The sequence below is a fragment of the Sinocyclocheilus anshuiensis genome, unplaced genomic scaffold (assembly GCF_001515605.1).
Source record: "Sinocyclocheilus anshuiensis isolate Anshui unplaced genomic scaffold, SAMN03320099.WGS_v1.1 scaffold978, whole genome shotgun sequence".
In the NCBI taxonomy this organism is placed as follows: Eukaryota; Metazoa; Chordata; class Actinopteri; order Cypriniformes; family Cyprinidae; genus Sinocyclocheilus; species Sinocyclocheilus anshuiensis.
The window spans coordinates 244,951-256,741 of NW_015537965.1; the positions used below are offsets into that span (position 1 = coordinate 244,951).

The following is an 11,791-nucleotide window of genomic DNA, read 5'->3' on the forward strand; positions in this document are numbered from 1 at the left end:
AGGTTCTTTGTGGCGAAAGAAGGTTCTTCAGATTATAAAAAGGTAAGAAAGAGATGGTTCTTTAAAGAACCTTTGACTAAATGGTTCTTTGTGGAACCAAAAAGGGTTCTTCTATGGCATCGCTTGAAGAACCTTTTGAAGCACCTTTATTTTTAAGAGTGTAGCCGTGCATTAAAGGATTTTAAATGCACTTTCTTGCATTCCTTTGCCTCCACTTCATGCATTTAAAATCCTTTAATGCACGGCTAGCCGTTGATTATCACTTACACACACACACACACATACACACACACATACACATACACATACACACACATATATATATATATATATATAATACAAATAAAAACAATCAGCATATTAGAATGATTCCTGAAGCATCATGTGACACTGAAGACTAGAGTAATGGCTGCTGAAAATTCAGCTTTGCCATCAAAGGAATACATTACAAATTAAAATATATTAAATTAGAAAACAATTATTTAATAATATTTCACAATATCACTGTTTTTAATATATTTTTAATCAAATAAATGATGATACATATAAATGACTAAACATACTTTTATTTTCTCAAGCAAAACTTACATTTCAGTATTGAATGAATAATTTTATAATCTGCATTTAACTTAAATCATCTGCCATCTTAGATTTGAAGTTATCACTTCTCCACAAGTCATCTTGGGAAGCCACATAATAAAGCTGCCAACCTTTCAGAACAACCTTCATGTCAAGAACGTGACTATGATGCCTTAAATGCTCCTTCGAGCAGATCTCTCTAGCTTTTGGAAAAGAGCCTTGTGTTTCACATAAAAAAAAACTGCCCATCATAGTATCAAAACTTGGCATACTAGATTTGAACAACATTTTATACCTTGCAAATGGACTTTGTTCTCGGGACTCTGAACCAGCACAGAACTGACAGAATCAAGGTTGTCATAGTTACTACAGCCGAGAGGGCCAGTCCTTGTTTCAGTTACCTGGGAAACAAAATTCAAAATTATCAGTTTCACTGTACGGTTACTGTACCATGGTATTTGACATAAAAACAGTGTGTAATGAACTCCTTTCCCATGTTTTGCTTGTTAAAAGGGATAATAAGCAGCCTGGCTGTGAACAGATGCATTATAAGAACTTCCTGTACTTGGTGAGTCACTTGTCCCAGACATGGTGCTAATGCGCATGCAGTGGTGGTCCTCTCACAGATAATCACTTACTGTTCTTCTCATCTTATTGAGAGAGCTGAGCAGGTTGTTGCACAATGTTTTATTCCCCCGCTATGTTATGAAATGTATTTAATTGATCAGCTTCCTTATTCAGAGATTCTTTCACACCCACAAGAAAAACAGAAGTCCATTTCTCTCTACAATGCAGAATGTTATCTAACCTTAGCGGAGGGTACTTAATGATGGTCAGACTCTGTGTAGCCGTATTGATTTAGGCATCTCAATTGACCTTTACTGCAAGCTAGCCCCACTATCCGCATTTGCAATAAGAGATCACACTGAATTTTTTCCTTCTCTTTTCTAGTCATCCTTCTCTCCTCATGACATGGAGAAGCACGCATAATTGATTCACACTTTTCTCTCTTATGGTGCCAGTGAACCTTCATCAATTCAGTGATCTCTTTCGATTCGGCCTGTCAGACAATATCTTTTCCAGGCTGACAGTTAGATAAGGTAAGGCAAGGTTGTCTTCTGCCACTCCATCACAAACCCACTGAAGAGTCCAGTGTTGGTAACAGGGAACTCTGCAGCATGCAGGTTTGCACTGTATGGGTGTTTTTTTTTTTTTTTTACAATCTTGACCTTTAATGTTGCATAGAGTTACCATTTTACATATTTCTACAAATATACACTACAGTTTTTTTTTTTATGCTGGATAAAATCTTTTTCTTCAGCAGGGACACATTAAATTGGTCAATTTTATTTGAAATAAATGTTGTTCTTTTGAGCTTTCTATTCATCAAAGAATCCTGAAAAGAGAAGGCATCATGGTTTCCACAAAATTATTAAATAGCGCAGCTGTTTTCAACTGTGATAATAATAAGAAATGTTTCTTGAGCACCAGATCTGCATATTGGAATGATTTCTGAAGGATCAGGTGAGACTAAAGACTGGAGTATTGGCTGCTGAAAATTCAGCTTTGCATTCACAGGAATAAATGACATTTCAAAACATATTAAAATAGTAAAGCGTTATTTTAAATTGTACTAACATTTCATAGTATTACTGTTTTTAATTGTATTTTTGGATCAAATAAATGCAGCCTTGGTGAGCATTATAATTTTACCAACCCACAAATTTTGAACGGTACTGTTTTTTTTCTTCTTCCCTCCATAAGATGCAGTTTTAAGCAAGCAAATAAATAAATAAGCAAGTGTGAGGAAAAAAATATATAGACAACTAGTCTTCCATCCTGACCCATCCCTAGTTACTACAGAACATATGGCCTGAATCCCTGGCTTGAGCAAAAGCTTGAACTGCAATAAAACACAAAGCTTAGCTCAGCAGCAATTGATTTTTTATAACGACCATACCTGATGTAATCAGATGATATATGCTTTATTATTTAATGCACCATATGATGTGCCATATGGTAAAGGGCTACTGATTGATGAACAAGTGGAGTATGATATTAGATTTCCTTTACAGATAACAGCTGTTATTCAAAGCAAATACTTTGCATGTCACAAAATACCTTGTAATGGCAAATTATAGGCCACCTGGACTTCCGTGATCCTCTGCTGTTCAGGCTTAATGTGAAACATCAACAGTCTGCTGTTGATTCCCACGCAGCATAGTGAGCAGCTATTATGGATCAGTCAAATATCTCAATTATAGCCAGAAAACAATATTCTGTGTGGAGATATTAGCCACCAAGTTTGGCTGATAGAAAGCTTTTCTCCAATTTCACAGCTGGACAAATACCACAGCTTCAGCATTTCTTTTTGAAAGCACCACTAGACAAAACTAAATATCCAGATTTTCCATGGATGGTCTCGCACAGCCAGAGTTTTGACCTGCGGCACAATTTTGGTCCACAGTGCAGTTTATTTTAGTTATGAACAGCTCACTAAGTCAGGAAGAGACCACCTAACTGAATGACCAATATGCTGTTCAAACGAACAGAAACAGACCAGAAAAATGAATCAAAATAGTGGTGCGGGAGTCTCAATGAACTGGACAGAATAAGGCATGTCAGCTGAGACCAGCATGGTGGGTTTTGCTTGAAAAATGCTACCTATAACAGAACACAACAGTCAATTCTCTGCAAAAGAGTTGGCGTCGTCTGCCTGCGGTTACAATTCTGACACGGTGTGTGTTTCCGAAGGTATCGTGGCTGTAAATTCAATTCTGGCTTGGCTTAGAGCTGATCTGGTATGAAGAAATGGTCAAATCATGAGCAAAATGATCCCCGCCGATTGCAGAATGGCTCGGGTTTTCACGCATTAAGACAAACAACCTGAGCAGAACCACAAAGGTAGGATAAAGCCTGACTTCGCTCCAGTGTTTTCCTCTCACAGTCCCAGCACACCGCTACACTAATAGGCTTTTCCTATGAAAGGAAATAGCAAAATTTCCCCTCCACGGTGCCCAGTGGGGGGAGCTAGAAACCTCATTCTGTACTCCAGCACTTTGTATGCCAGTTTCATCTGGAATTCATATGGAGGAACGTTTGCCTCAGTCTGTCCCGTGAAATGTAGACATGGGTCAACGCCCTGTGGAAATGATGCGTGTGTCAGAGGCCCCTGCTGCTTCTGCGATTCATTCTCTTGCGCTGTTGGAGCTGCACCGTCCTGCCTGGCAGGCTGCTTCCGTCCCTCACAGGCTCTTTTGCTTTTCTCCCCAGCAATAGACAAACACAGCCTTGACACCTGAGATCTGCCCTCCCAACTGTAATAAAATCATCTAAGCACTGCAGCAGTTGTGTGCCGAGGGAAAGCGCTGTTGTATATAATGGGATGGGGAGGGATCATCAAAGTGTGGACTGGAATATATGTGTCAAACTGTGCGTTGCTGTGACAGAGTAAATGTCTGTTTGGGGGATTTGTACAGCTTTGTGTGACCAATTTTAATGGCTGTCAGCAAAACTGTAACAGCTACTTCAAATAGCGCATTGACTGAATCCCTAATCGTGACAAATATGAAGCACAAAGCTTTCTTTGGCTATTCAAATTAGTCTGTGTTGATCTGTGAGGATTAAAGATACATTTTAAGAAAGTAAGGCATGGCATATGGCAAACGTGATATTAAGACATTATAAAGAAAAAAATATTAAAGTTATTTTGTTCTCTGTTTACTTTTTGATGAGCCCTTTCCTGGAATAGGAGACAATTTTTTCCTTCTTTTTTTTTTCTTTAGTAGTTCCCAAATTTTTTTCTATATTTTTCTTCCATCTAGAACTGGTTATTGCAGATACAGAATTCCGTCATTGTTTCTGTATCATAATACAGGAAAAGTAGGCAAAAATACAGCTATGCATAGGCAAAATGCACTAACTAGATATTTTGTCAAAACAGAATGACTGAAATCAAACAGTTTGCCAAGTAAGACATGTTCCTGGATCAACATTATTTTTAAAAAATATAGACCTAACCCTATCCCTACCCCTACATGGATGTTGATCCAGGAACATGTTGCACTTGGTGAAATCATGTTCACCATATATATATATATATATATATATATAAACAGAGGCCATCCTAAGCTTTAGTGTTGCCATACTTACTGCATTTTGCATTTATAGGGCTGTACAAAAGGCATTAGGCTGTCAAGATGCAAAACATCCAGATAGGTTGCGAAGATACACCGTGTTTTTGTTGCTGCCTGATTTTTGATACTTCCCCAAATTAAGCTTTTATATATATAAACAACCCCATATTTTAATTACTCAGCATCATAGGCCATTCATAAATATCATTCTTGAACAACATGTACAACCAGAGCTACTTTTCTTTTCTCACAATGCAGAACTTGTCATATTCAGCAGTGAATGGATATCTCTAGATACCCACTCATAACATATGCCACTTTTCATAGCAGGATCATGGCAACAGGGATAGTGAAAAAAATGCACTTTGTTATACTGAACATGATTATTCTTGAGGAGTTGAAAGAAGGAAGCTGTGGGCTCTGACTTGACTAATGACATACCTTGATGGCAGTGGAAGCAATCTGGATGTGATGCAGTTGTCGCAGAGTACTCTCCCTGTCTATGAAATAGGAGGCAGCCAGCTGGTGCAGGGCCTCCAGAGTCACAGCCGTGCTGTTACTGGTGTAGTCACTCGCCTCTGCTTTCTTACTCAACTTCCTCTTGTCCACAAATATAGTCAGAGCCTCCTCTCCTAGCAGAAACAGAACAGACCAAGCTTATTGATAAAGAAATGTTTTACAGTAAGAATTGATATATTCTATGCTCCTGCAGAATGTATTAAGGATTCTGATGCAAGCTGTAGTTTTATATAAGCTGATTGATAACTACTACAGATATATATATATATATATATAAACAGAGGCCATCCTAAGCTTTAGTGTTGCCATACTTACTGCATTTTGCATTTATAGGGCTGTACAAAAGGCATTAGGCTGTCAAGATGCAAAACATCCAGATAGGTTGCGAAGATACACCGTGTTTTTGTTGCTGCCTGATTTTTGATACTTCCCCAAATTAAGCTTTTATATATATAAACAACCCCATATTTTAATTACTCAGCATCATAGGCCATTCATAAATATCATTCTTGAACAACATGTACAACCAGAGCTACTTTTCTTTTCTCACAATGCAGAACTTGTCATATTCAGCAGTGAATGGATATCTCTAGATACCCACTCATAACATATGCCACTTTTCATAGCAGGATCATGGCAACAGGGATAGTGAAAAAAATGCACTTTGTTATACTGAACATGATTATTCTTGAGGAGTTGAAAGAAGGAAGCTGTGGGCTCTGACTTGACTAATGACATACCTTGATGGCAGTGGAAGCAATCTGGATGTGATGCAGTTGTCGCAGAGTACTCTCCCTGTCTATGAAATAGGAGGCAGCCAGCTGGTGCAGGGCCTCCAGAGTCACAGCCGTGCTGTTACTGGTGTAGTCACTCGCCTCTGCTTTCTTACTCAACTTCCTCTTGTCCACAAATATAGTCAGAGCCTCCTCTCCTAGCAGAAACAGAACAGACCAAGCTTATTGATAAAGAAATGTTTTACAGTAAGAATTGATATATTCTATGCTCCTGCAGAATGTATTAAGGATTCTGATGCAAGCTGTAGTTTTATATAAGCTGATTGATAACTACTACAGGGCCAAGTAAAAATACTGGGTAACACTTTAGTATGGGGACCAATTCTCACTATTAACTATTTGCTTATTTGTCTATTATTAACACATTGGCTGTTTATTAGTACTTATAAAGCACATATTCTGCATGACCATATTCTACATCCCTAATCCTACCCAATACCTAAACTTAACAACTATCTTACTAACTATTAATAAGCAGCAAATTAGGAGTTTATTGAGGCAAAAGTCATAGTTAATGTTTTGGTAATAGTGAGAATAGTGTGACCAAATACTGATTTTCTGATTAATCACAATCTTCATTTGAACAATCCTTTATTAGTTCATTATGTTGATTCTTAAAATCCCAAGATCAATCTTTTACCCTTACTGTTTTCGGTGGCTGTGTAATGTCATATATCAAGTATCAGTGTTTCCAGAACTGGTTTTCAGGAATGGAGACTCCTATGAAATCTTCAGCATAAGAAATTATACAGTATTTTATCTGAGATAGAAATGTGAGTTCGCAGTCTGTACTGAATGTAATGAAAAGTTTGAACGAACAAATGACTCTTTGTGAATAAAAAAACATACAGTCTGTCTAGTGTAGCTCGATTCTCAAAACAAATTACTTTAATCAGCTGGTTATTTTAATGAATAGTTCAAAAAGACAAGTTACCGGTTTAGCCTAAAACACTGACCTTCATAATTTACAGCATTGGCAGATAGTGTTAGCAGAATCAAAATAAAATATAATAAAAAAAATTGGAATCGAATAGATTGGAATCGAACCAAGAGATTCAATTGTCAATCCGTATCCAGCCCTATAAGATAAAGCAGATCAGTGTGACTTTACAGTTAATGCTTATACTGTATATGCTCTGTAACTCTCTCTGGCAGTTTGTATTCCAAGCACATCTGCTGCAAAGCCAAGACTTGCATCTCCATTTTCATGCTCTAACCTTACACAATATTGCTTGTTTTCCAGAGCAGTGAAGGCCACATCAGTTGTGTACAGCCAATACTTTTGCATTACATGAAGTAACTTGTAAGCACAGACTGCTCTGAGTTTGAGAACTGAGCAAAATAATGTGTGCGGATTTCTGAAAGGTAACCCATTCTGGACATGATGCCATCTGTTTACACCTGCCTCCCCCTTCCAACCACACAGTGGAAGAAGTAATACATTATGCGGCAAAGCATGTCACAAGTGATTTTACTTGGCTTGATAGAGTGGAAATTGAGATGTAAATATGCATGAGATCTATCTGTGTTTCTTCTGCATGAAAAACACTAGTTGGTTTTCAAGTTCGCTCACAGTAGGAATTATGACCTTTGTGCAAAACCACCATGAGGATGTTTCACAGGAATATGTTTTTCTACCTCCTAGTGTAGCTGAGAGTAGAAAATGGGTCCCACATTTCTTGATCAGGTTGTCAGTAATTAGCTGGGCAGTGGGTCTGCGTCCCAGGAGTCGAATGTTTCTTATAAACTCCGGGGTGAGAGGCAAAGGGGAGTTCAGGAAATTCCGTCGCTCTACAGCCAAGTTATTCACTTTCCACCGGCCAAATTCCCTGCATGAGAAAAACAGAGACAGTAAACAGGCCTGTCCCTAATGATCTGTTTTCATTAACATTTCTCGACTGTTTTGGACATGATAGAAGGAGGCCTGCAGGGCAACCAGCGCTCCTGCCAAGCTGCATCTCTAGCCTCAGGTTCTCAGAGCATGTTTCATTTGGGGGATGAATACCATGCGTAGGGCGCCGCCTCCGAATGTGCAGCTGACAGGTGCTATGCTCAATAAACACTTCGTGACAGAAATCTGCCCCGACAGAAAGACTCATAGAATTCTGCCCTGTGGTGACAACCAATACCTTTCATAAAAGTGGGGAGGAGAAAGAAAAGCTAAATGAAAAAAAAAAATACCACCACAAAGCTCTGAAATCCTTCCAGGCAAAAAAACAGAGAAACAATGCTCCAGGCTTTGGTGACTCATGCATTTTTGCAATTTTTTCCGCTCCTAGGCTTCCTCCATAGCACCACATGACACATAGTTGACAATATATCACACATATGAACAAAAACTAAATGTTTCTAAATCTGTAGGAATGATACTGAGTCAATGCGAAGCAAATTAACTGCTGACATAGTGTATGAAAGTCTAAATGCACTTTCAGAAAAAAAAGGTACAAAACTCACTGGGCCGGTTCCCTAATAATATGTACACTTTAGATACTAATATGTATTTTTAGGGTGCGTTTACACTTCTAGATCAGTTTTCTTGGTTATTTTGGTCTGAACCAAAAAATTAAAATGATACATTTAGTCCTGGTTCGCTTTTTGTTCACACTGTCATTTTTAACACTGAACCTAACAATACAAAACAAAAGATATAAGAATACTGTCAAATCCTGATTGGACAGCTTTTATGACATATATTTTTTTCGAACTTACCAAACATCAGAAACTGATGCTTAAATGTGCTCGTTATATGTATATGCATAAGGTGGTATTTTTACCAGCTGATAACTCACAAAGAGCATATAAAATGTGTAAAGGAGTCAAAACAGTGCCAGAAATCGTATCTGCTATGATGAGACAGCAGTGTCTACCCAATTGTTTGTTCTGCACCAAAGTTTGGATGGCAGTGTTCGAATGAACTTCACTAACAACGCAATTCTAAAAGAGTTTGTTTTAATCAAACCAAAACTGTCAAGTTTAAACACACCCTTAATGTACTAATATATTCATTTATATCATAATATAATATCACAAGAAAAGGTTACTATAGTTAAACCAAGGTAACCACAAATTAACCATGGTTTTGCTACACTTACCATAGTTTGACCATGGCATTTGTAGTAAAACTGTGGTCATACAAATGGTAATAAATAAGCCTAAAAACATGGTTACTACACTTTTACTATAATAAACCATTGCTAATTTTTGTAAGGGAGGTACTAATATATACCATTTAGGAGTAAATAAGGTGCAAGCTTTTGTATCTCTGTACCAGTGACAACTTTGTAACTTTGTTTTGAGTGTATAAATCCAATTAAGTCATATTTGTTCAAAGTCTATGAAACTGTTTATATGATTAAAAGGTCTTTTAATGGAAAGTATGTAAAAATACAGCAAGCTTGGCTTGTTTTTTGAACATTTTAGCTTGTTCTGTGCACCAACAACACCATTTCAGATGCTAAATTGGTTCTTAACACAGTTTTATTTAAGCTGATTGATGCAATCCTAACTGTTTACAATGAAAAGAAATATGCCTTTAGCTGGGTATCTTTAATGCAAAAACATACATTAGAGCACCGAGTCACTTTTTAAAGTAGACATGAAAAATAGCATGTGGGCTAATAAACTGGAACTGGGTAGTTGACATCTTCCTTAGAGCAAAATACTAAAAGCATTTGTGCCAACTTATTGCAGGATGAGTAGCTGATGAAGCAATTATAAAACTTGTTTTTAATTAGCCCTGACAGAAACTATTTTGTTTCTTAAGCGAAGGTCAAGACTAATGCTCCTCTTTGTCTCACCAGCAGCAACTCACAATGCATACAAAAATAACAAATTTAATTCATGCAGTTACAGGCAATTAAGTATTCGAGCCTTTTCTCTCTATAATTCTTTCAACCCCCAGTACTTATTTTAAGCTCTGTGTTATGCAATTATGCATACACTAAAATAGGCACATGCCTCTACAAAAGGCATTGGCACAATCTCACACTCAATACATCTCAAAACACCCTCCAATCGCGGCGCCGCCTCTCTTCTATAAGAGCCTGTCCTCTCAATTAGCCGAGAAATAGTGAGTAACCTCATGCACAGGTGATGGATGGAGCTGGGGTGGCCTTCTGAAAGGGGATCTATCACATTAAATCAGGAGTAATGACAGAGGCCTCCCGACCCAGATGTTTGATTGATTCATTCCAGCAAACACCCTTAATTCCATCTGCTGTTTTGCAATTCATAAGGGGCAAAAGTGATAGAATTATGTCGAAATTATGTCACAAAAACACACATTATTAATGTATGGTCGAAGCTGTTGTTGGATTTATGTCAGAATATAATTTTGGGTAATTTCATAAGCTACGCCCTCAGCTGCTGTAAATAACGGTAATATTGCATTTGGCATGTGCTATACCAACAATTGGGATGATGACTGCTTGCTTGAATTTAGATGATCAGTCTCAATTTCACATGGCACCATGAAAAGACACTTTTTAGACTGGACAGTTCTTTGGGAGCTGTGATGAGCTAGCCTTCAGGAGTTCAAAGGTTCCCCACAAAGAGGAAAGTAAAGACGGAAAATCCTCCCTGTCATTCTCTTTCCCGTCACAGCTGAGCACGATAAGCTTGGATTGTCTTATCAGGTGAGGCTTTGTGTGAGAGCAGTTTAAAGGCTTCTCTAGGAAGCACTCTGTGGGACTTCTGCTGTGCTATATGAAATGCTCATTACGACCGTAGTCATCATCAGTCTTCACAACAGCACTGAAACCGATTCTGCTTTCTGTGCTTTGTTTCTCAGCTTTTTGTTGCAGAACAAAAAGTCCTCGAGGCTTATGTCACAAGCTTTTATCTCTGCCTTTAAGATACGTATTAAAAAGATGATTTGAATATCATACAGAAGGAAGTGGCCCTAAAAAGAGAAAACTTTAAATAAGGGCAGCTGTCATCATGAAAAGAAATAGCATTTTATGAAATGACCTTTTACAAGCAATTTCAAACTGATTTTCCCACTTACATTATTAAGATTGTGTGAGAGAGAATTGCCTTAGTCTGTGCGCACATCAGCCTCTCTGGAAACTATCCAGTGGCAGTGGTTCAGTAAAGCAGGTGGTATATTTGGACCCCGTCTTTGAATGTTATGATATGGCATTTTCCCAATATTCTACAAAGTGAAATCTCCCAAATAATAAAAGAACTATTTCCAACAAAGAGCTCATTAAAATTCTTTCAAATTCAATCAAGAAGAACGTGGAGAATTGAAGGAGGGATGAGACGGTGCACTTTCATTACCCGGACGACAGTGTTACACGCCACTCTATGTAGGAGAACCACTTCTTGTAATTCATCTTCTACCTGTCATTGCGGATTATTTGAATTGAGCAATGTAACAAAGCTGTGCTTGAAGGAGAAAAAGCTATCCCCAATATAATATTGCCATTTTTAATCTCTCTAGGTCTGTTACATGCATGCATTGTTATCGGCAAGGAAATACACTGAAAAAGAGATTGCTTAAGTAAAAGGCTCCAGGCTGTGCAACATATTACAGAGAATCTGCATTAGCATTAAAAGATGCGATCTGATCTAAGAATGTCACAAACACAATATGAGACACCAAGATGAATTTATCATCCTTTCCATGCATTATCTGTACACATATATTGCACTCAAAAGAACAATCAATTGATATCCAAGACAACTACACATACCTTCTTTAAAAATGTATAAAATATCTGTATTTGTATTGTGTTTGTTTACTTTTAAGTATATTTGGTT

The 11,791-nt window shown here is 37.7% G+C and overlaps 1 protein-coding gene across 1 annotated transcript in view; it reads right to left on the reverse strand.

Moving 5' to 3' along the window:
* The window catches only part of LOC107667973 (BMP/retinoic acid-inducible neural-specific protein 3-like), a 37,561-nt gene that overhangs the window by 7,745 nt on the left and 18,025 nt on the right, over window positions 1–11,791 (reverse strand). The window contains exons 3-5 of the mRNA XM_016459710.1: window positions 7,667–7,857; window positions 5,975–6,165; window positions 875–980 (exon numbers count right to left, since the gene is read on the reverse strand). Coding sequence (XP_016315196.1) covers window positions 875–980; window positions 5,975–6,165; window positions 7,667–7,857 — 488 coding nt within the window. The remainder of the gene's footprint in view (window positions 1–874; window positions 981–5,974; window positions 6,166–7,666; window positions 7,858–11,791) is intronic.